Source organism: Carassius gibelio, chromosome A20 (genome assembly GCF_023724105.1).
Source record: "Carassius gibelio isolate Cgi1373 ecotype wild population from Czech Republic chromosome A20, carGib1.2-hapl.c, whole genome shotgun sequence".
NCBI lineage: Eukaryota > Metazoa > Chordata > Actinopteri > Cypriniformes > Cyprinidae > Carassius > Carassius gibelio.
The window spans coordinates 12134586-12161116 of record NC_068390.1 but is presented as its reverse complement, the minus strand read 5'-3'; the positions used below and the strand labels follow the sequence as shown (position 1 = coordinate 12161116).

At 38.7% G+C, this 26531-nt stretch overlaps 1 protein-coding gene across 2 annotated transcripts; it reads right to left on the bottom strand.

Annotated features, from left to right (window-relative positions):
- Positions 1 to 12669: 12669 nt before the first annotated feature.
- LOC127938890 (desmocollin-3-like) lies at positions 12670 to 26142 on the bottom strand. Of its 2 annotated transcripts, none has more exons than XM_052535796.1 (16): positions 25855 to 26142; positions 21754 to 21856; positions 20897 to 21087; positions 20694 to 20807; positions 20397 to 20552; positions 20139 to 20280; positions 18881 to 19035; positions 18601 to 18735; positions 18240 to 18425; positions 17531 to 17778; positions 17073 to 17215; positions 15730 to 15951; positions 15355 to 15591; positions 14711 to 14826; positions 14328 to 14615; positions 12670 to 13778 (listed from the first exon to the last, which is right to left on the bottom strand). In XM_052535796.1, exons 1-16 carry the CDS (start codon positions 26005 to 26007, stop codon positions 13566 to 13568), a joined length of 2802 nt encoding a protein of 933 aa, XP_052391756.1. In that variant the 5' UTR covers positions 26008 to 26142; the 3' UTR covers positions 12670 to 13565. The 2 variants fall into 2 exon arrangements, with proteins under 2 accessions (XP_052391756.1, XP_052391757.1); XM_052535797.1 differs by having other exon boundaries at positions 21766 to 21856.
- Positions 26143 to 26531: the final 389 nt, after the last annotated feature.

The following is a 26531-nucleotide window of genomic DNA, read 5'->3' as shown; positions in this document are numbered from 1 at the left end:
TATGGGTGAGGGAATGGAAAAAAAGCTCCTGCTATTGCTAATATGGACAGTGCTTATTGAACTCAGAAGTCGTGGAAAGATAAACTAAATATTTTTTTACATGAAGGCCCTGGATCTGATGATGTGTTTATCCACGCATGTGTACTTGCTGGCTATTGTGGTCTGTTTTTTTTGGTGAAGAGATTTCATGGTGTGTTTGTTATTGTGTGTGCTCCCGGTAAGATCCATTCTCAGAGTACAAGTCAAAATGCTTTTGTTTGTCTACATTTAGTCTCTTGCCAATGTAAACGACTTTTTCTTCTGTGGAACATATTTAGCACAAACTTTAATAAGTTTGGACTTCTGGATTCTGCTTAACTTATGATTGCACTCTGTCCCTGACTACATACATTTGAAAAATGTAAAGTTGAAAAGTCCATTTCATATATATATATATATATATATATATATATATATATATATATATATATATATATATATATATATATATATATATATATATATATATATATATATATATATATATATATAATTTATATTAAACATGGAAGCTCAAAAAGTGAGCCATATTTGGGTTTACCATATTTGATTCTAAATTAAATGTCTTTAAAATGGTTTTTAACCATTAACAATGCATATAGTCGCTATGCATGACACATATTGTTGTATTTTTGTAATGCAATATATTGTGACCTGATGTATTGTTACAGCCCTACAATAATAAAAAAATAAAATATTCACTATAATATTTCTTCATATCTCACCTTTATGGTACATTCTTTGATGAGTTTCACGAAACACAAGAGGTTATTTCTGTCGAAGGGGGCAGTGCCGGTCTACTTATATTAACAAAAATACAAATGTGAATTTTTTCGTTGAAAAAAAAAAGCTTTTTCGCTGTTGTTTGTTGTAATATCATGTAATATTCTTGATTAGCAACCAAGAAAAACAATGTAATTACATAACAAAGTTTCTTACTTTGAACATTTTCAGTAGTCTAAGACTTTATTTTTAGGATAATATTTCATGTCTGAATCCCATATTTTCGTGGTCAGACTTTTGTACAGTATATTTGATTGTGATTATAGGGTCCTTCTGATGAAGGCTAGCTGTGCCCTGTTGTTCATCTGCTGATTTGCTCTGCCATTTGTCTTGCAGAGCACATTACTATGAACTCTTTGAAAAAAAAAAAGACCCAACCTGTATTGTTTCCAAATGAATCTCCATGTTTAAGCCTCTGCTGGTTAAATATGCCTTCAGTGCTTGCGGTGTATTTTCTGAGAAGTATCTCTGAAGGCCTGTCTAGTGTCAGTGCCAGTGTTTACAGGTATTAAGCGCTGCTCATCTCTGTGCATATGTGTGAGTTTGTAATGCATTACTTTTAAAAGTAACTTTGTCCAACACCGGCAGTAAGTACAGCATAATGTGAAGTCAGCCAGTAATTTCCACAAAATAATTGCCAACAGGACACATCTTGAAGGGCTTTATTTTGCTAAACACTAAACACTCACTTGTTTTAAGTTATTCATGTTTAACCTAATTCAAAGTAAATTTTAAGTTGAAGTGACTATACAGCCAGTTTGATTTTGCTTAAAAATGTAAGGCATAAACTGATCTGAGTTAAAGTAGGTGGAAATGTTTTACAGTTTACTATAAACCTAACAATTAATTATTTTAAATTTAAGTAATTCATTTAGACGCATCTCATTTTTATCCATATATATATATATATATATATATTGGCAAGAATGCATAAAAATGATAAACAATAACATCTGTCCAACATCTATATAACTTTTTTTATTCATCAAAGAATCTTATGGGGAAAATATGGTTTCCACAAAAAAATATGAAAATATGAAACAAGCCAACTGTTTTCAACATTGATAATATCTGAAATATTTTTTAAGCAGCAAATTAGAAGTATTTCTGAAGGATCATGTGACAATGAAGACTGTAGAAATGGATGCTGGAAATTTATATATTAATTATATTCAAACAGAAAACAGTAATTGTGTAAACTGTAAAGTTGAAGTAATTCAAAATATTATTTTTTACCAAATTTTTTTTTTTTTTTTTTTTTCAACTAAATGCAGCTTTGGTGAGCATTAGCAACACATAGTGAATGTGTATTCCTGCTCATGACCTTGTTGCCAAGCTGGTCTCTTTCTCTGTCTGTTTCTCTTTCTGACTGTGGATTCTTGCCACAGAGTGTCATTGTGAAAACACACATTCAAGCAAACAGATTCTATGCTGTGACTTCAAGCACTTGCATGCTCTCACTCTCTCACTGTCACACACACAAACAAAAGAACATTGAGTGAGAGTAATAAACTCCCTGAGTTTCTCAAGCAGTGGGAAAGCATTTGATGCTGAACACCCAGCAGTCAGAGTGCCGCCAAATGTCTTTCTCCATCCTTATCACATGCAGATCAAGCTCTGATGTCTGTAATTGCATCTGACAGGATGAAATATTTTGAGACAAACCAAATATTACATCACAGATCCAATCCATACTCATCAAAAATGTTGACTGTAATTGTGAAGTTCTAATAAAATAAAGTAATATGAATTCCATGTTTAAAATGCATATGTTTATTATTTTATTTAATTTGGTTTATGGATTTCATCATTGGTGCTACGTCAACCTCATTCACAATAAAATAAATAGTCTATAGCATCTATTTGTGAAAATATGTCATACCATGACACATCCGATCTGTTTTTCACAGCAGTCCCTGCGTTTCGACAAAAAGTGCATGAAGGAACAACAGTGCCATCAGGTGGAAAACGCATGTATCCAAAATACAGAGTTAATACTTGACATCACAACAAAGATCAGAGCCTTTTAAGTTTAAGTTCAAGAGCTACATTTTTTATTTTATTTTTAAATTCATCAGTGTTCAAGTGAATCATAGAACCACTGATCTATAATATAGATAGTAATATATGTCTGATCTATATATATATATATATATATATATATATATATATATATATATATATATATATATATATATATATATATATATATAGATCAGTGCATAAAACCCTAATACACAAATCTGCTGAACCTATAATGTAACAATAAACTTTTTAAATAAGAACTAATCAGCTCTGAAGACCTATAAAGAGGAGAATTGTTTTAATTTTAATATTAAGGTGCTGCACTGCAACCTTAACAGAGATATAACTTGCATTTGGCCTTTGTTTTTGTTTTTTTTGTTGTTTTTTTTTTTTTTTTTTTTTTTTTTTTGCAGTGGCAATAAAATAAAAGGCATTCCTAAGGTTGAATGTTACATGAAAATGCAACAATTTTAAATAAAAATAAATGTTATTTTCATCATTTAAAATAGCAATAATAATTTACTATTAACAGGCAAACAACATTACTATAAATATAACTAATTAAAATAAAAACAGAAAATATAACAATAAAATTTAATTCAAAATACTAGCAAAGATTATAACCATGTAGCTATAACTATATAACCATGTACATGTATTCTGTGGTACTTTTTTGTCTGTTAGTTTACTTGTTTACTGTTCACAAAAGCAAACCCGCTGAACTCCATAATGTAATGTTCAATATGATTTTAGAGTCTCAGGTGCAAATAATGCATTATGAAGGATTGCACAATTTATAGAACAAGATTTAAGCTTATAAATATTTTCTTTACACCTGAGACTCCAAAATCTTGTTAAACATTTGCATTTATCCAAAGCTTGTAGCCTACAGCAATAAAGGCCTGCAGGCTGAAGCAGACTGTACAAACTATCAGAATGATAATGTAATCTTCATCTGATGATACCTCTGTACAGCTCCCACAAACCTCTCTCTCTTGCTCCCTTTAACGCAGAGAAACATCTCTCATAGTCTCAAAGCAATAAAGAGTTTTGATAACATATCTGTTTTAATAAGGCACATTGCTCCTGTGAAGACTCTTTAGACATTAGGGGCAGAAATAGCACATTAAATAAGGGTTTCATCGATTGCATCATTTTTATTATAGACTGCAAAAAAAAAAAAAAAAAAGATCTACTTTTGAGAATAAAATGCTAGTTAGTTGCCAAACCTCAGGACTTTATTCCCAGTATCTGCGTAAATCATCTCAATGAAGCAGATATTTCTTTGGCATGAACAGCAGCCATTGGAGACGTTTTTGAATGTTTGCACATGGCAGTAAAAAGAAAATGATGTGTCTCGCTGTGCTAAGGGTAGATGGAGAGGAACATGATTAAATCAGATTTATGGACAATTCCAGCAGTCCCTCCGACGGATTTGAAAGCATCCTGCTGAGAGGACATTTAAAGGATCATTTCAACTGGATACATGCATACTCTTATGCCAAAATGAGGTTTAATCCTAAAATGCAAAATGGCAAAATCCCACTAAATTTGTCAGTTCAATTCAATTTGTCCATACAATCGAATTAAGTGGTAAATAAAATTGTTTGGTTAATATCTCTCTTTCTTTTAACAGAATAAAGTCAGGTTTGGAAATGATGACACTTTTATTATTATCATTATTATTCAGTATCACTTTAGAATAAGGTTCCATTAGTTAATATTAATTAACTTTAGTTAACATGAACTAAGCAAGAGCAAGCATTCTACAGCATTTTTTAATCTTAGTTAATTTCAACATTTGCTTATGCATTATTCATATAAAAAAAGTTGTGCTTGTTAACATTAGATAATGCACTGCACTGTTAGCATGAACTAACAATAAATATCTGTATTTTCTTTAACTAACATTAACAAAGAAATGAAACATATTTGAACAGAAATTAATGTATTGTTCATTGTTTGTTCAACTTTAATTAATACATTAACAAACAAAGACCCTATATATCCATGATGCACATCTGTTGCAAAGACAGCATTACGGTTTTTATTTTTTTTATTTTTATTTTTTTTAACACATCTTTTACTTTCCTTCTCCTGCCACATTCTCTCTGTATGCTTTAGTAAATGATAAAATTGCCTTCTTCAAGCTTTTAATTTTAATGAGATCCTTTGGGAGTCTAAAATAGCAGAATATCTCTTCCTCACTAAAGATCTGTTTTGTTAAAGTGATCATGTTAAATTCTTCATTCCTAAAGCACTCTTTACACAAACAGCCTTTAATCAATGGCAACCAATTAAAATGCATGGGGAAATTCTGCTGAAACTAAAAAAAGTATCATGGTGATTGTTACATGCAGATACATATCACTGGATTTATATAGTATTTATTCCTTGTAGTAATTGTGAAAATATTTAAAGGTGTGTTCTCTTAGTGGTTTAGTCACACATAATGGGTCAACAAAATCCAATGCCATCTCATGACCAGTTCGTATGTATTTTACGAGGTGGCTAATTCGTCCGAATTCGTACGAGATTTAGTACGATTTGTCTAGACTCCAGTGATGGGTGAGTTTAGAGGCGGGGTTAGGTGTAGGTCATTCCTACAAATTAATACGAATTGTGTAACTCTGAAATTATGGTCAGCAACAGCAGCTCAGTTACAGCGCTTTAACAGTCTTCCTTCTCTGCAAATGTCTTCACTGCTAAAACATCATACTACCACAACAAAACTAACAACTGTTGTGACGCTCGGACACTCTTCAAAACTTTCTCTTCTCTTCTTAATCCGCCACCACCTCATTCTTCATCGACTCTTACAGTTGACGACTTTGCAGTTTTCTTCACAAATAAGACAAGAACCATCAGTGACCAAATCTCCACACCGCAGACTGATGATAACTTTACAACAACTAATGCACACTTTCTCTCCTCCTTCTCTCCACTTTCAGAGACGGACGTTTCCAAACTTATCCTGTCCAGTCATCCTACTACTTGTCAACTTGATCCAATCCCCACTCACCTCCTTCAAGCGATTTCTTCTTCAGTCATACCTTCACCTACTCACATTATCAACTCCTCTCTTCACACTAGAACATTTCCCTCAGCATTTAAGGAGGCTCGGGTAAGCCCACTGCTGAAGAAACCATCTTTAAGTCTAGCACTTCTAGAAAACTACAGACCTGTATCCATTCTTCCATTCATTGCAAAGACACTTGAGCGAGCTGTGTTCAACCAGCCCTCTATGTCCTTTTACAGAACAACCTCCTGGACAGCAACCAATCTGGCTTCAAAAGTGGCCACTCAACTGAGACTGTTCTGCTCTCGGTTACTGAAGCCCTGCGACTGGCAAGAGCAACTTCCAAATCCTCAGTATCCTCTTGCTGGACCTGTCTGCTGCTTTTGACACTGTTAAACACCAGATTCTCCTGTCCACCCTCAGAAAGATAGGCATCTCTGGAACCACACACTCAGATAGATCCTTCAGGGTGTCTTGGAGGGGTGAAGTTTCTAAGTCACAACAACTTGCTACTGGGGTTCCTGAAGGCTCAGTACTTGGACCACATCTCTTCTCCATGTTCATGATCTCATTAGGATCTGTCATTCAGAAGCATGGCTTTTCTTATCACTGCTATGCTGATGACACTCAACTATACTTCTCATTCCAACCAGATGACCCGATGGTAGCTTCTTGCATCGCAGCCGGTCTGAGTGACATTTCTAGCTGGAATAATGACCATCATCTTCAGCTCAACCATACTAAAACAGAACTCCTGGTGATTCCAGCTAACCCATCGTTTCATCACAACTTCTCTACAGATGGGTTCGTCAACCATAACTCCTTCCAGGACAGCCAGAAACCTAGGAGTTGTGATGGATCATCAGTTAAGCTTCACAGACCATATTGCTACAATGACCCGGTCCTGCAGATTTGCCTTATACAACATTATGAAGATTAGACCCTTCCTGTCAGAGCAAGCCACCCATCTTCTTGTCCATGCTCTTGTTCTCTCCAGACTGGACTATTGTAATGCTCTCCTTGTGAGCCTTCCTGCATATACTATCAAGCTTTTGCAACTGATCCAGAATGCAGCAGCGAGGGTTGTCTTCAATGAGCCAAATACAGCTCATGTTACTCCTCTCCTCATCAGGTTAAACTGGGTATCTGCTCGCATCAAATTCAAGGTACTGATGCTTGCCTACAAGACGACCACTGGCACGGCACCAACATACCCAAGCTCACTAGTCAATCTTATGTGCCCTCCTTGTCATGGCACTTGTATACTGTTGTTGTTCTCTTGTTGGTCTGATTGCTTCCTATTGTTCTCATTTGTTAATCGCTTTGGATAAAAGCATCTGCTAAATGATTAAATGTAAATGTAAGTCAGAAAACCAAGATGGGCATGTTTGAGTTCCTTTTCGGGAACTCGAGCTGCATCGATATCGCTTTGGGGAACGTCCCTGACGAGACCGGCTCTGAACATCGTGTGCAATCTGTCCAATGGACGGGCGTGACGTCACGGAAGCGGGGTGACGTAGCGACCAGGAAGCTATATAAGCACGTGCCGTGCAGCTGGCTTCAGCTTCGCTCTGTCAGCAAGCGCTCTGTGTGTGCATGTTAAAAAGTCTGTCCCGTTGGTCCTATTTATTGTTGTCTGTCTCTTAGCCATTAAAAGATCGCTAATACAGCTCAATAATGCCAAAAGCAAAGCAAAAGACCAAGTATTTAAAGGGCGATTCCAAGCCACGTTACAGATTGTGTGTTCCTCCCTGCCCTCGCTACATCACGAGCGGGGATACACACAATCTGTGCGTGGCTTGCCTGGGATCGAAGCACGCTGAGTCGGCTCTCGAGGGGGCCGACTGTCCGCATTGCGAGCGATTGCCAATGCGGGTGCTTCGATCCCGGAGGGCTCTCTTCGAGGAGGGAGCCTTCACCAGCGTTCCTCGCGGTGCTGGCCCCGCTTCTGCCGAGGCAGAGCGGCTGCTGCACTCGTGGGGTTCGCAGGTGGATCTGTCAGAGGGAATGGAGACGGGCCAGTCCTTATCTCCTTCCTCATCTGCCAGATCAGGCGCCCAAACCCTGGGTTCGGAAGCACGCTCGTCGGTTTCTTCCCCCCAGGGTGAGGGATCAGCTCTCCGCCTCTCTTCCTCCGAGGAGGTTGACGTGGAGACTGTTGCTGGGGATTCGCCACCCCTGTCGCCCCAGTATGAGGAGCTTATGGAGGTGGTTACACGCGCAGTTGATAGATAAAAAATCGAATGGCCTGCAGAAAAACACACTGAGCCGCAGAAAAGCAAGCTAGATGAACGCTTTCTGCGGCCTCAGGAGGTCGGTCTGCCAACCCTGCCAGAGTTTCAGGGCGCAGCGGCCTCCCGCGAGCACTACTCCCAATTATTTCCACCCGTGAGCGCAGCGGAGCTAGGAGGCTCGCCGCCCCTTCGGGGGCCTCTTACACCAAAGGTCAGTCTTGAGAGACTGATTCCCTTAGTAGATTATTTAGAAGCGTGGAAGCTACTGCCAAATGTATCTCGTTGGGTCCTGCGTACAATAGAAAAAGGCTATTGCATTCAGTTCGGTCGTCCACCACCGAAGTTCAACGGGGTTACACCGACTGTGGTCGGCCCCCGGCAGGCTCTGGTTATGGGTTATGGAACAAGAAGTGAATACCCTATTAAGGAAGGAGGCCATCGAGGTGGTCCCTCCTCTAGACAGGGAATCCGGATTTTACAGGAAGGATGGGGGGTTGCGTCCGATCATAGACTTACGTCACCTGAACCACTCAGTTATGTCACTGAAGTTCAAAATGCTCACTGTCAAGCAGGTTGTAGCTCAAATCAGATCCGAGGACTGGTTTGTCACCATAGATCTCAAAGACGCATACTTCCACATATCCATCCTTCCACAACACAGGAAGTATCTGAGGTTCGCTTTCGGGGGCAAAGCTTATCAATATCAAGTACTTCCCTTCGGCCTTGCACTCTCACCCCGCACGTTCACGAAATGTGTAGATGCGGCTCTGGTATCCCTCCGTATGCAGGGCATCCGCATTCTGAATTATATCGACGATTGGTTGATCTTAGCTCGATCAGAGCAGATGGCGGTTCAACATCTCGATGTTGTTCTCGCACACATGGGGGAGCTGGGTTTGAGACTAAATGCCAAGAAGAGTGTACTTTCTCCAGTTCAGAGAACCACCTATCTAGGCGTAGTGTGGGATTCGACCACGATGCAGGCATGTATGTCTCCTGCTCGGATCGAGTCGATCCTCACTTCAGTCGAGAGAGTCAAAGAAGGCCAGTCACTCACTGTCAAACAATTCCAGAGATTGTTAGGGCTCATGGCAGCTGCGTCCAACGTGATACCTTTTGGCCTGCTGCACATGAGACCCCTACAGTGGTGGCTCAAGTCCAAGGGCTTTTCCCCGAGGGGAAATCCACTTTGAGTTATCAAGGTCACGCGCCGATGCCTTCGTGCCTTAGACATGTGGAAGAAACCTTGGTTCTTGAATCAGGGCCCGGTGCTGGGAGCTCTTCGTCGCCGTGTAACGCTAGCGACAGACGCGTCCCTCACCGGTTGGGGTGCGGTCATGAGTGGCCACCCTGCCCGCGGTCTGTGGAGTGGTCGCCACCTGACGTGGCACATCAATTGCCTAGAGATGTTAGCAGTCTATCGAGCATTAAAATATTTCCTCCCAGACCTGAGAGGTCACCATGTGTTGGTGCGCACCGACAACACATCAGTGGTCTCTTATATCAATCACCAGGGGGGTCTGCGCTCACGCCCCTTGTACAAGCTGGCATACCAGATCCTTCTCTGGTCCCAGGGCAAACTCCTCTCGATCAGAGCAGTGTATATTCCTGGGAGATTGAATGTGGGAGCAGACATACAGTCGAGGCAGGGGCCGAGGCCCGGGGAATGGATGCTTCACCCCGAGGTGGTGAAGCAGATATGGAGAGTGTTTGGCAAAGCTCAGGTGGACCTCTTTGCGACTCAAGAGACATCGCAATGTCCCCTCTGGTTCTCTCTAGTTCATCCAGCTCCTCTGGGACTGGACGCTATGGTACAGACCTGGCCGAGGCTTCGTCTGTACGCTTTTCCCCCTATCGCTCTGCTCCCGGGAGTTCTGGCGAGAGTACGCCAGGACGGGGTCCGTCTGTTGTTAGTAGCCCCGTTCTGGCCGGGCCGAATATGGTTCTCAGATCTAGTCTCGCTCCTCGACGGCTCTCCGTGGGAGATACCGATCAGGAAAGACCTACTCTCACAAGCGCAGGGCACGATAATCCACCCTCGCCCGGAGGTGTTCAAGCTGTGGGTGTGGCCCCTGAGGGGGCACAACTGTTAGCAGCTGGTCTCTCAACCGAGGTTGTTGAGACCCTCCTCCAGTCCAGAGCTCCCTCTACGAGGAAACTGTACGCCCTGAAGTGGTCATTCTTTACTTCATGGTGCAGAGATCGCCACCTTGACCCTGTTAACTGCCCAGTTGGTACAGTTCTGGAGTTTTTACAAGCTAGGCTCTCTGCGGGGTTATCCCACTCCACCTTAAAGGTGTACGTGGCGGCCATAGCTGCTTTCCATGTCCCTTTCAATGATCAGTCAGTGGGTAGACACCCCCTAGTTACACGTTTCCTCCGAGGTGCACTGAGGCTGAGACCTCCAGTACGGTCCCGTATTCCCCCATGGGATTTGGTTGTGGTTCTAGAGGCTCTTTGTAAAGCTCCATTCGAGCCAATACAAGATATCTCAGATAGACATCTGACACTGAAAACTGCCCTGCTACTGGCAATCACCTCGCTAAAATGAGTTGGAGATCTCCAGGCCCTTTCGGTGGCCCCTACTTATTTAGACTTTGCCCCTGGTATGGCCAAAGCATTCTTATACCCTCGAGCGGGTTATGTTCCAAAGTTTCCCTCTGTTACACCACAGCCTATCGTACTGCAGGCCTTCTGTCCTCCTCCCTTTCGGGAGCCAGACCAAGAGAAGCTAAACTGTATGTGTCCAGTGCGAGCACTCGACGCATACGTCCACAGAGCTGCCCTGTGGAGGAAATCCGACCAATTGCTTGTTTGCTACGGTCCTACTAACAAGGGGTCTCCTGCCACCAAGCAGACCCTTAGCCGTTGGATAGTCGAGGCTATCAACGTCTCTTATGAGTCCTCTGGTCTACCCCCTCCTTTGGGGGCCAAGGCTCACTCTACTCGGGCTATGGCGGCCTCCAAGGCCTTCTCAGCAGGTGTGTCCCTAGTGGACATCTGCAACGCTGCGGGATGGTCCACGCCTTCTACATTTGTCAGATTCTACGATCTTGATATGCGAGCCGTTCCGGGCTCTTCTGTTCTCTCGCCTCAGCTGTGCTCTTCGGATACACACTAGGCAGGGATTTGGTAGTCTGGCAGCGTGGGCACCTCGTTCCCCAAAGCGATATCGACGCAGCTCGAGTTCCCGAAAAGGAACGTCCCAAGGTTAAGTATGTAACCCTAGTTCCTTGAGGGAACGAGACGCTGCGTCGCAGAGCCATACTCCCGGCACCCATGCCGGCGCTTGATTCCCTACTCGAAGCTGAAGCCAGCTGCACGGCACGTGCTTATATAGCTTCCTGGTCGCTACGTCACCCCGCTCCGTGACGTCACGCCCGTCCATTGGACAGATTGCACACGATGTTCAGAGCCGGTCTCGTCAGGGACGTTCCCCAAAGCGATATTGACGCAGCGTCTCGTTCCCTCAAGGAACTAGGGTTACATACGTAACCTTGGGACGTTTATTGAGACACAGACAAATATAAGTGCTAGTGAACAATATATTACTACTGTTTCTCTTCTGTTGATGGTCTGAGCAGACATAATGGATTCTGAAGTTTGAGCTATTGCGAATCCTCAGAGATTCAGAGTTGGAATAAAAAAAAAAAAAACATGGGAACTTGGAAACTGGGAACTCAGAATTTCATAAATGATCCATTCATTATAATTATATTTCTTCAGTTTGAAATAGAAACACAGTTTTTATTATGCTTTTTAGTAAAAGTTTAGTAAAAGAAACAAATGATAAAGTACAGCTAGTTCAAGAAGCTACAGTATCCAAGTAAAAATACTTAGTTTCCATCAGCCACTGTTTTATGTTCATATGTTTGTATATGTACCATCATATTTTTTGTTTCTATATTCAAAATGTCATATTTCACACATTAATTTCATAGCATAATGTTTTGCCATTATAGTCTCTGTGTAAATGGAAGCTTTAGCCTAAGTTCTGCCAGGAAGACTCAATCACTTCGTCATTAATTACCTTCATCATTATCCAATCACGTCTTTATACTCCTGTATAAAAGATCGTACTTACACATGTTTGAGTTCGCAGATGCCAACGCGACAACAACCTCCACCCTCCCCACCACCACCAGGATGGTCCTGTCCTTACCTTCCAGGGGGGTCTGCTGCGCCCCTGCCTTCGTCTTCAGGCAGGAAATGCAGATTCGCTACTCTCGGATTACGAACCATGGACGGGGCCTTCCGCCAAAGAAATTTATAATTGTGCTCGCTGAGCTGTCAATAAATGTATGCTTCGTACATTCCTCTATCTCCCGAGTCTTTCTGGTAGAACTGTATTTATGACTTCTTGGTTCAGCATTAAACAGCATTTTCACACTGTTCGTTATCATCCTTCTGACTTGCTTTTAACCCCCGCTAGATGAACATTCAAACTTCAGGGCTTTTCACATTGTGCTTGACCCTGGATTACCATCATTCCAAACCCTGCAATGTGTAATAATATGACTGTTAATTATAAATGTCCCTTTGCACCATAAAGAAAGTACTCAGCAATAATTTAGGGTGTGTAATCAATTTTATTAAAATATTTACAAAGAATATCCCTTTAAATCTAAAATCAGAACAACCCTCTAAATATATTTGTTGGTGATATTTACCACAAATACAAAAAGAACTCGCAAAATGTGCAGTCAAAACAAAACTGAAATATCATAAAGTAAAAAAACAAACAAAACAGTACTTCTAAGTAGTTTTTCCCAAATGTACCTGTTCTTCAACCTACATCTTAATTTAAAACATAAAGTGACTTATATACAAGATATTTGGTTTTCTTATTCATTGAAAAAAAAAAAAAAAAAAAAAACCCTTAGCAACTATACAAAAACTCCAGTAATACATCATGGCCTAAGGATGAGATCAGTGTCCAGAGTTGATGTTGGGTCTAAGTGCTTTTGGAGCTGATGAGCACTTTGAATTCCACACGTTGCCCAAAGAAAAGTTTATGAGCACACTTCATCATGGTCTTGTAAATATAGACTAGTTAATACTTCACACGGCTGAGAACTGCAGTCAATCGGGGAGAGAATAACGTCTTATCTGTAATAGCTCTGTGAGGAAGAGGTTTTCAAAGCAGAGCAAAAGATAGCAAACAACTACAGAAAAGCTTATTTGCATCATTTACACATTTAAAAACTACCAAAAGTTAAAAGGCACACACACAGGCACTTGATAAATCCAGTACTGCAAAAATAGTTTTCTAAATCGGCATTGTTTGTCTTGTTTTCCAGAAATAACTAAAAATTCTAAAACAATATAAATTTACTTAAGAAGCAAAACTGAGATACTAAGAGCTGTTTTGATATTTTTACTGGAAAACAAGCCAAAACTTCTGATGTTCTGAAGGCCCCTGGCAAACATCATACAGCTCTCTCTCATCTCAGTCACATCTTGATTTAGTTTCCGGTTCGATTCGTCGTGTAGCAGATGTCAGCCAGTGGTTTGAATTTGGGGCCAAGAGTGTTCAAAAAGTCCACTGATTCCGGCTCACCCAAGAGGCTACAACATCCTACAGAGCCTGCAGGAGATCCCATCCCCTCATCCCCATAAGTCTTCAGCAGGTCATCCGCATACCGCCCCTCCTCCTCATCTCCAAAGTAAGCCAGTTTCTGTCACAAAATAAAGGTTGCAAGTTAGGTTACACGATAACTTCAGTGGAGCATGAATGAAAAGCAGAGAGAGTGTGAAATATGAATTTCCTGGGTGAATGAATGTAGCAACTTTGCTAGTCAGATTATAATTCACAGGGGTATTTTCTGAAATATTTGCTGCTTATGGTTATGGAATAAATGTCTCCATTTTTATTTATTTATTATTCTATTAAAGATTTCATAGTCCAATGAAATCTGTCATCATTTACTCACCCTTATGTCCTTCCAAACCTGTATAAATATTTGCTGATCACAAAAGAAGATATTTAAAAAAATATATACAGTTCCGTTGCCACAGACTTTTTTTTTTTTTTTTACCAGCATTCTTCAAAATATCTTCTTTTGTGTTTCATAGAAGCAAGAACGCCATACAGGTTTAGAACGACACAAGGCTTACAAAATTTTGGAAGAAAGAATTTTTATTTTTGGTTGAATTAAAGATCCCTTTAATTAATCAGTATATAATGTAATTATTGCGGTTGAAAATGTTCTGTAAATTCAGCTCACTCTGTCCAAGTAGAACCCATTGGTTTTCCATGTGTCCTGAGCACTCATATTTGATGATTTCTGTAACGTGTTGTTGCCATACAAGTTGTTTTCAAAGCGTCCGGATGAGTAGAAATTTTCTGTCCCAAACCCCTGATTGGTGGTGTTGTACATGCCTCCTCCCTGGAAAAACTGCCCGTAGCGTCCTGAAGCTAAAGTCATGTTCTTACTTTCCATGAGGCCGCTCTGTAGTGACCCGTCCACTACCTCTGCCCCTACCCCAGGAATCATCATCAAAGCTCCATCTTTCTAAAAAGAGAGAGACATTCCAGCCAAATATTGTCAAACTCTTCCAGCGGTATTTCTGCTTAATTTAACCATTTAAAAGGAGGTGTTTTTCTTACCACTTCTTCACCAGGAGCCTCAGTGTTTGATTTCAGCAGCATTCCTCCTGTTCCTGTGTCATCACTGATGTACAGCTTTTCTCTCCTAGTACTGCATATGAAGATGAGCAACAGACCTGAAATGGCAAGAAAAGCAAATTTACTGGTGTTTTTGAGAACCATTTTCAGATTTACAATGTAAAATATATTTAAACCAATTTAAAATAACCATTTAAATCAACTTTGACATGTTTTGAAAACAAAAACAAATCAAGACCGAACACCAAGAAATTCTGGAATCCATGTGAACATTTCAATCCAACTTTTCATTTAGATTATTATGGTGATATATAATCTGTAAACTACAACTAAAGAAAATTGGAAAAACAAAAAAACTAAAAGAAAAATGTTCACTAGTAGTCTCAGACCCTTGGACTTGTATATGTAGTTTAAGGTCAGTTAGATTTGATTTTTATATATATATTTTATTCTTTAATGAATACATTTATTTAGCAAGGATGCATTAAACTGATTGTACTTATAAAATCTAATAAATGCATGCATGGTGAGGATAATAATTCTTTAAGAATTCTTGTAACAACTTTTTAACGGTCATGTGTCTATCTGTAAATATATGGTGCTAATAGCCAGAAGGGGGCACTCACTTAAGAGTAGCAGCAGCAGGCCAGAAAGAACTAAGGCAAGGATTCCCAAACTGCCCAAAGAGGCCGAGGCACTCCGAGCTCCACATACTCCCATCCCATATTCCTCCCTCTCACAGGTGCACACTCGCACATTCACGGTCTGTTCTTTCCCGAATCCCTGTAGATCCTTCACCAAGAGAGGGACACTGTAGAGACCGGTAGGCATGGCCTCAGCCTGTTCCAGCACCACAGATGATGCTGCATCAGAAGAGGAAAGACATGACGTCTGTTACGATTTCAGTTTATCAGTGTGTTATTGCTATATTGAGGAATTTTCTCATAAGAAATCTTGATAAACCCCCAGCCCTAAGAAACATCAGTAACCTCTATCCTTACCTGTAGCATCCTTCAGTTTCCACTTCCCATCGTGATCTGCTCCAAGTTCGAAAATGAAGGGAGTAGAGTAAGGTGACTTGTCCATGTCCACAGCTTCAACCAGAACTGAGCTCAGCATATCATCCTTATTACACACGATCGGGTTTGGATTCAAAATCACAGGCATGTTATCATTCACGTCTTCGATCTGGATTATAACCATCCCCTTTCCTGTCTTCTTACCTGAAGAAAGAGAGATTCCAGTGAATTTCATGTGACTTTAGAGAACAACATTGCCAGGATACAACTGAATCACAATTCACAACTTTATTTCCCACAACTGACCTTATTTCTCATAATCGTGACAAATTTATCTCAACAGCCAATTTCCTACAAATACAACTTTCTCATAACTGTGACCTTAAATGAAGTAATTACAACTTCATATCTCGCAGTTGTGACTAACTGCAAATCTTTTTCACATAATTGTGACTTTATTGCAATTATTGCTTCACATCTCATTATTGTGTCTGTTTATATCTTTATTACAGCTTTTTCATAGCTGCAACTTCATATCTCATAATTGTGACTATCATTCACAATTGCGACTACATATCTCATAATTGTGACTATCATTCACAATTGCAACTACATATCTCATAATTGTGACTTTATATCTCACAATTGTGACTATATTTCTCCTAACGGCAACTGTATAACTCACATTTGTGACTACATTTCTCACAACTGCAACTTTTTACAGTATGTCATATTATGACATTGTTTCTTTGTCGCAAAATCCCCCTTTTCTGAAACAGGTTTAACATACATGCATGTGATTTGTGATAAGTTTCTCAAAGGTATGACCAATTACAAAGTCCGCCAATAAAATGAAGTCAGCAAGCAGCAAAAGCACCAATGAACAGCATAGCAACCTGACGACATCCATAGATTAAAATCACATGTAAAAGGCACATAAGGGTTCGAGAGAGACGAATGTACTCAGTTGTTCCTGGAATGAAATTCAATAGCATTCAGTGTTTAGAACATGTAGTGGCAGGTAAGACATGTTGATCATCATTAGAAAGACGTTATATAACGCCACAAAATACTGATGAAATCTTCTCAGAGGCCTCAAGCTAATTCGACTCAACCACACCCAAACAAATAACAAAAAAACATACAGAGAAAACACTCACACACCTACCGATAGAACAATAGAGTACTGTGTGTACTCAGAAATACACCAACATTACAGTGGGGCATAGGTGTTTCTTGTGCTCAATGTCCAGAGATTATTAAGATAATATCTTAAGTTGAATCTAATAATGTTGTTAAGTGTGTGACATAAAGTCCAGACTCACTCTCATCCACAGCTCTGATGGTTATGTTGTACATATCCTGGTGGACCAAAGGTGATTCTCGATCGATAGTATTGGCTGTTTTCAGTTCTCCAGTGTTCTCCACCACAGTGATCCAGTTGCCTGGGTCAGTCATCTTATAGTACCTTACATATTAATAGAATAAATGAAAGTGAGAATGTGCATTTGGAATATGGTATAAAGTATATATTAAAAAAAATCTCTCATGTCATACATATAGACATAGATGCTTTAAATTAAAAAAGTTACAGGAAACACATTTTCTCCTGAAATAATCAATCTTAAAGCCCTGTTTAACTAAAATGCTTTTTATATTCAATTCTTTGGAAGCATTTGCATAAAACACGTTCTTGCTTGTCTTCAAAAACAGCTAGCCAGACCACAAGAGAACAGAAGACCAATAGTGCTGCTTTAAGGGGATTATTTAGTTATTTACATACTTTATTCCATTGCTGTTCTTATTTTCAGGGTCCAGAGCTTTACAGGTTCCAATGATGGTTCCATTGGCAACGTTCTCCTTGACTTTGAGATATAGAATGTCAGGGTTGAACTCTGGACCTTCATCTTCATCTCCCACACTGAGCTCGAGTGGCACAGAGAGCCATTTAGTGTCAGTCCCAACCAATGGAACCTCATTACGGGCAGTTATTTCCAGATTCACCAGTGGAGTTTTTTCAAAATCCAATCCCTTAAAGTAGAGAATAGAAGGGGACTGAGGACATTGAGAATTTATCCAGGTACATCTACATAAAACTTGCTTATTAACCCAAAAGCACCAATTTTTTGAAGTGCTGTCAAAAGCTCCACCCTGGATTCTCATTGAGGAGAAGAACGTGTGTTTGCCTGCCTGATGGATGTACTTTGTATAACAGGGTGTGGTTCAACTGCACAGGCATATCCAACAGACAAACGTTTTCACACACAGCTCTAAAATAGTGAGACAACCCTGCAATGCCACTATAAATAAAACCAACACAACCCTGTCAGGGAGTGCAGAGTCCTCTCAAGATAATGACTATGACCCTCAGCAGAAGCTATTGCTACAAGAACATACTAGCAAATTCTGCAAAAACTGATTTAATCAAGGACATTTTCAGATGCTTCCGCAGAACAACTTTCTATAAATACTATGCCTTTAAATCCATTCACCTTTATCACATACAGAAGCCCCTCATTGGTTTTGGGGTCTGTCTCCATCCTGAAGTTGCCACTCTCATTTCCTTTGGTGACCTCAAACAGGGCCTTCCAGTTAGGGGTGTTCACCAAGTCCTTATCTTCCACTGGGATCCTAGTGACTAGCACATTTTCCTGGTTCTCCTGAACCTTGGCTTTGTACTGTTTCCAAAAAAAAACCACACAAAATTGACAATATATAGCATAAATCCTTCCAGTTAGATGTTAAGTATGTTAATATCTCAACAGGATTGCTATACAGTTCTATTCTTTCGTTTAGTAGTTTTGTAGATTTGTTTATTGATTTTTTGCAGTATAGACAATAAAAGGCCCCTACCAGCTTCTCCTTAAAGGTAGGAGCGTTATCATTAACGTCTGTGAGAGTAATCACAAATGTTCCTCTGCTGAAGAGCCCATTAGGGGCTCCGCCCATATCTCTGATCTCTATTTCAACGTAGACTTTGTCCTGAGCCTGAGTATGAGGAACAATAAACAGTAGCATTTAAATGATTGACGGATTGTATCACCTGAACACACAACACAGAAACACATTGTAGCTACAGATCGCATAGCAATAAACACAAACCATACAGTGCTAATAAATGATTGAAAAATACCTCTCTGTCTAAGGTGTTGGTTTTAGCAGTTATTATTCCATTAGAAGGACCAATGGAGAACATGTCAGTAGCATTGTGCAGAGTAAACTTGATCAAGGTGTGGTCAAGGTTAGCCTGATCCTTATCAGTGGCATTCACTTGTCCTATTACAGTTCCTGAAAAACAGAATACATAAATCACTCTCGGTATATCGAATTGAAAAAAAATAATTGCTACAAAAAATTAAAATTATATATAATAAATGATACGCTATAATGAAAATGTGCCCGACTCTGTCTTGTGTTTCCCTCACTCTTCTGACCATATTTGAATTTCCCGTTTCCTGTCCTTGTTTTGTTCTAATCATCATGTTATTAGTCCCCAGCCATGTGTTTTTAATTATTTAGTTTACTCCTCGTTTAGTTCTAGTACTTAAGCCCTGTGTTTCCCTGTCTTTGGTGTCCGGTCTTGAATTTTATTCTGTGTTCCCAATGTGTTTGGAGCAATAAAGTCTCCACGTTCCCTGCTCAAGAGAAGCATGACACAATGAAGCTTATATTTTAGCGCATTAATATTTTTTTGCTTTGTGGTGAGTGGTGTTGTTGTTGTTAACTAAAACAAAAACTATTAAAAATTATTTTCATGACTCTCAATGATTTTAGCGCATTAATATTTTTTGCTTTGTGGTGTTTTTTTTTTTTTTTTGTTAACTAAAAAAAAAAAACTATTTAAAATTTGTTTAATTTATTAAAAGAAAGCTTATTTTTGAATAACATTTATATTTTTGAAGAACATTTTTGAAAAAATTAATAAAATGAAACTTATATGTTGCACTGGGCAACTAACAAAATAAGTTCAAGTACTAAATGTACTAAAACAAAGACTGAAATAAAAATGACAAAAGCACATAACAAAATTAGCTGAAAGCTGAAAATATGAAAGTAAAAACGAATTCAAAATATTACAGCATACAAAACAATACTAACACCAATTGTGACATTTGTAAAAAATATTTTGCCCACCAATTCTCATCACTCATCACAAATGCATTCTGGACTGTTTCCTTTTTCCTTTATTTTTGCTATTCCCATTATTTTCAAAAATGATTTTCATTACTGTAATACAATATTTTTTAATACATCACAGTAAAAAAAAATGTGGTGATACAATGGATTTTTCCTAATAAAATCAACAAATTAAATGAAGTAAAAAAAAATGACTATACAAGAATATGCCTGTGCTTGACCGTTAAGAATGTATGTTGTGTCCTCTTTCATACCTGCCCTGCACCGCTCTTCTACGGTGAAGAATCGACCTCCTATGAATTCAGGGGCATTATCATTCTGATCCTCCACATTCACAGTGATGGGCAGAAATTGATCTGTTTCCTTGCCACTTAAGTCAAACACACGAGCTATAAACTACAAGAGAAACAAGCGAAGCAGACATATTTACTTGTACTGATGCTTTAATCATATTCCAGACCATACTTTCATGCATACGTTTTCTGCATAGGGTCTGAAATCTTCAGACTCACATTGAATTGTGGGTACTGCTCACGGTCAACGGCCCTGGTCACACTCAGCATGCCGCTATACTTGCTCAGAATAAATAAGCCCTTAGGATCTGTGGTCACACCCTGTCCACTGATCTCATAATACACTGAGTAATTTACTGCAGAATCAGATGCAATCTGAGGAAAGATGAGCACAGAAGCATTAAGAAATGGAAGTATAGCAAAAGGTCAAAATGAGATCTAGGAATGGAGGAGGAAATGTGAAGGGCCTAGTGGAATGACTAAAGAAGAGATATAGCTCATGTTACAATGTCTCACCCTCTCCAGTTGCTTTGGGAAAGGAGGGATGTCATTCTCAACAACAGAGAAAGGCAACGGTCTCCATCTTCTCTTAGTACGCTTATGAGCCGCACTGCTGGACTTCTGAGATAGCTGAAGACAGAACATATAGAGAAATATTCCTCATGCTGCTGATCCAGATCACATGTTTTATGGCTAAGAATTATAGACTGTAGTTTTACCTCATCTTTACAGGACAGGATAATGTCCACCCTCCAATCCAGTCTGTTCTCATCCTGCACCAGGACAGAAAACTGCTTTGTTGTAATCTCCAAACCATGAACTGTGATAATGGATCCATCTGTATTTACAGCGAAGTCAGGGTCACTGGAAGTAAAGGCCACAGGTTTGGCCGCACAGCCTTTGAGAGTTACTGTTGGAAAAAAATGCAACTAAGTCTTCAAAGTAAAGTAAGCTTTCAAAGTAAAAAATAAAGTACGAAAAGCACCATAAAAGTATTACCAGTACTGCTTTTATCAACTAAAGGTATTACAAAACATTTCTGTTAATTCAAAAAAAGCTGTTTTTTTTTAGTTTATATAAATATAACATATTATTAATATTAAATAATAAAAAAGCAACAAAATACAAAAATAAATAAACAAATTGCTTTGGCAACTAACTGAAATAAAATAGTATTAAAGTACTAAAATTACTAAAACTTTAAAACTGAAGATAAATGAAAGCAGTTCCATCATTATTCACTGATAATCTTCCCTTTCAGTTGACTTTTCATTTTCATTTGAATTCTATGATAATTTGATGCTGCTTTTATGTCTATTTAAAAGGTACTTTTTCATTCCATAGAAGCAAGAAAGTCACACAGGTTTGGAATGACATGAGGGTGAGTAAATGATGACAGAAATGTACATTCTTGGAAGAGCAAATTTTTTACTATTTATTATCTTTATGCAAATGTAATGTTGTCAAACTTCATAAGCAACATCAAATGAAGGAAAAGCTTGGTCTGCATAAAGTCAGACAAGGTCATTTCATGTCATTCGGATGAAAAGATTTACAGTGACATCACAAATCTTACATTCCTCCTTGCCTTCGGAAATGACATAACCGGCGGGCAGCCTCTTAGGAACCTGAGCGAGCACAGGCCTCACCTCACAAGACGCAGCACTCTGAAGCAGCACCTGAAGGGAGGAATTGAAAGAGTGAGAGTGAGAATAAAGGGTGTATTACATTCCCAAGCGTGACTGAGCAATACCTGCATAATGTGGTTTGAATCATCTTATTACTTCAAATCCTAATTCTAATGAATCAGGCGAGGATTGTGATTGTTTGATTATCATAATCATGTTAACTGTAGGAATTTGAATTTATTTTTAAAACAGTATATACTTCTTATTGTCATAATATAGGATACTGTATTAAAAAGTCAATGTTTGTAAAATGGCACAATTTTTTACATTTTAAATAAGTACACTCTTTACATCAGTCTGTCAAGCATTATAATGTGATAATCAAGTATTATTTAATGGTATAACTTTAGTAATTAGAATTAAAACTTGATAACCATAATTGAATGCATATTATAATTCTACTAATAAGAGCAATATAAAATGCACTAAGGATTAATGAGCTACTGTATTCATGAATATTAATCCAGTTGTGTGTGTTCGCTCAAACTGATTTGGTGAAATCAATACAGGGACGACAATACAGGCGAGCACCAGCCAATGAGATTGTCAGTTGTGCATTAGCTCCGCCCACTACTTGAAAATCCGACAGTTCTTCAAAACTGAAGAATTCCAAAGGAACACCATTATTTTGACAGGAAAATACAACGAAGAATATAATTCACAGGTGACGCATCAATTCGCTCTCTCTTTCTCTCTCGCACTCTCTCTCTCTCTCTCTGCGTGTGTGAGACAAAGCGACGGGGAAGTGTGCGCCTTCACACTAGAGTTTATGATACGTCAAATACACAAACACAGGTGTGCTGCGCATCCATTCAGATGAACTGAAAAATATCACAGATAACGGATGGAGAATGAAACTCTGAAGAGCTCAATCAGTGTTTGGCAAGTAAAAATATATCTGTGCTAAACTTTTACTTAAGCCCTATTCGCAAGGGATTACCAGGTGATCTCCAGTCATTTGTTATAATTGCCGAGGTTGTTTGTGATTTTAATCCCGTGCGAATCAGCCATGTCTGTAATTTGAAAAGTAAAACTCCCCCGCAAATGACCTACCATTTTTTCGGTGATAATTTTAGACCCGTGCGAATCTGCATTTCTGTGATTTGGCCAGCATTTGGCAGGTCGTGTATCATTTTTCAAGGTTTTTGTTTCCTGTGCGCCTTTTTATCCATCTTTTGCGACGAATGAACTGCGTTGCAGTGTTTAAAAGTATTTTGGGTGCTGTCATATTGCTACACCATACAATTTGAAGAAAGAGAAAGCTGAAAAGGTTTTGAGGTTATTGTATTACAAATAAATCAAGCATAAAGCTTGAGATATTATTTTAACCTGGTGGAATGTAAATGACACAGCGCACGAGTTTATTTATATTTTTAATCCATCTAAGGGCCATAGAATGGGACTCTCAAAGCCTTGACATCCGGGTATTCGGGAGATAAGTCAGTACATTTGAGTAAAATCACAAGCATTGCTTTCCCGTGCGAATCCACCACACGAAATTGGTGTGGGGGAGTAATTTCAAAATCATACATGGTCCCAAGATAATACTAATACCGTGCGAATATGACTTTAGCCTCCAACTCACACTGGCGTGTAAAATCTGAGAATTTAGTCACTGGCTAATATTAGACATCATTTAGTCGCCCTCAGGGTGAAGATTTAGTCGCATATAAGGCTGCACGATTAATCAAGCCGTAGAGCCAGTTCTGTGATTAGCGGTAAATGTCCATCACCTGCTTTCAAATGGAGCGGGCACTTAATAGACAGAGTCGTAGTTCTCTGACAAGCTATGCAATATCTCATTCATAATCGTATGTGATTCATCTGCGATTATGAACGTGATATTACGTAGCTTGTCAGCGAACTACGGCTCTGTCAATTAAGTGCTGCTCCATTTGAAATCAGGTGGTGGACATTTACCGCTAATCACTAGGGATGGGCGTTTTCCACAAATATCACATTTGAATATTTGAGCTCACAAAAACGAATATTCATTTATTTAAATTAAGTTTAATGAAACAGATGTTATTTTTCAGCAACATTTATTGTTTCCGTCATCTTTAACAAGCTTCTGCCCAAGCGCTTTGGAAAAAAGGAGACGTGTTTTCCACGTGTTTTTAGGCGCGATATGTGAACGGCCCCTTATTCATTCATTAATTATTTTTTGTTTGCATACATCTTCAAATATGCAGTGGAGGATCACAGAAAGTGACCAAATTAGGTTTTATTGTGAACTTGGTTTTTTTTTTTTTTTTTTGCGAAATCCGAATATAATTTTTATTTATCGAATAATTAGAGCAGAACGAATATTCGAATGTTCGACTATCCGTGCACACCCCTACTAATCACACAACTGGCTTTACTAACAAGACACGCATGATAATCGCTTGCAATTAATCGTGCAGCCCTAGTCGCATGTGATTAACTCACACTGTAGAGGGTTGTTAATCAGTATATTTGTCTTATTTTCTTGTTTTACACGGCAAACCACCTCGCATTGTTACTGTGAAAGCTGTGATTACACCAAATGCCTTTGTTTGTGTGTGTCAAACAAAGAGTGATGAAACGAAACAATAACTCCCATAACTCAAGAATGACATGGGAAACTATGGCTAATAAAATACAGAACATAGCTAAACAAAACCACTAATAAGGAAACATTAACCATAAGCCAAAAAAAGAAGGCAGATTTCAAGTACTCTACATGTTACATGGTATTCTGTCTCATTTCATGGTGTAAAGTAAAAAGGGTTTTGGTAATATATCAGCTTTATCTTATCACCAAACAAGCCTGATCTGTCCAGTGGGACCTGTAGACCTAAACACTTGAAAATAAGAGAAAATAAATTTTACTTTGCTTAAGTGTTTATTGTCATTGTGTCTTTGTGTTTCTTTTACTATCACCAATAAAGGAGTCAACAAAACATAAAAAAATAAAGTGTGCCTTTGTGTGTTTACCTAACAATATCAGCACATCACAAAGTTTACAAATGATGGATCCATTTAATAGATCCATCACTAACAAATAAAAATAACTGACCCACCCTGTGAAATAAATAGGAAACATCAGTGAATGAATGAATGAATGAATGAATGAATGAATGAATGAATGAACAGCACATTTGAACATAGTTCGCGCTGGATGATACTAAGCACACATAGCAGCACAGTTGTTTGATGGAGAGAGAGAAAACAGCAACAATCCATCAGGCTATTCAAATGCAGATAACTAATTAGTGAGAACTACATTATCCAAAATTATTAATGTTCATGTAGATTCATCCCTTTGAACCAATATCCACCAGAAATAATTTCCAAATAGTTTGTTAAAATGTGTGTGTGTGTGATTTAACTTGATTTTATTTTATTTTATTTAAATATTAAAATCTAATTGTAATATTTGATTATTATATCTTAGGAAAGCCTATTTAAAAATAAATCATGGTAAACATAGTTTCCACAAAACTACCACAGTACTAGTTATTGACTATAATGACGTAATCACTTGGTAATACCCTCACTGTCGTGACAAAATAGGAAATTAAAAAGACAGAAATATTCGGTAAGCATAAGAATTCATTATTCTATTAATCAAATGTAATAGGCCTAACGTTCTTTGTCTTTCTGTAAAAACGTGATTAAAATATTCACTTATTTGGAGAAGAATAAGGCCTAGTCTATAATGAAACTTCCGTCAACAAGTAAAATATATCTAGTGTATACATCTTGAGATTATTTTAGTATATATTAAGTTGCTTTAAGGGTGTTTCGATATGTTTTGGTGAAAAAAAAAGACAAACTGTCGATTAATAAAATGCTCTTCGCAATGCGGGCTTCTAACAACTAAATGGCGTTTGACGGAAACTATGGTTACCAAGGTAATTAGCATACGACAAGAACACACGTAGGCCTAAAACTATATATGACCTAAAACGAAATGACAAAAAACAAGATAACAACTGACAACCGCAACTGAAACTTTAACTTACCAAAGTAAGCAGGCAGAGAGCGAACAGCGCGCGGTCATACATCCTTCCGTGTGTGTGTGTTGAATTTCTCTGGACTGCACTGCACTTTACTGCATCTATCTCCCAGACGTGCTGGGATAAAGTCCTCTGGGCGCGGCGCAGCGCGGCACTCATGCCATTGAAGTCTTTTATATGGGTGTGGCAGAGCCTCAGACTCTCTCTTTTTATATCAATGGGGCAGAACAGTTAGTCTTGAGTACACTAAACAGTTTGAACAATGCTTTGTCCACGACTTCCTTAGTTTGGGAAGCTCTGGACAGTTTAGACTCCGCCCCAAACTGGCCCTTGAAACTGCCCCTGAGCTTGTGTTTGTGAGAGAGTGAGGTTATACTTTTACAGAACAGACTTTCACCTGGTATACCATCTGATTTTCAGACATGATTAATGCATGCCTCAGTTAATCTCAATCTCTTTGGGTGGAGTACAGGATGTACTCATGATGATACAGACAGTCATTAAATTTACACATTTAGCAAAGAAAATAACCTTTTTTTCACAACTTTTGCATTTAATTACCTAATAAGCATATATATATAGTAAATGCAGTAAATGCAAATTAACTGTAATTATTAACCAAAGTCTCTACAACCTAGTTATTATATGATTTACCCCACTGCTAGAAAATAATACAAGCACAC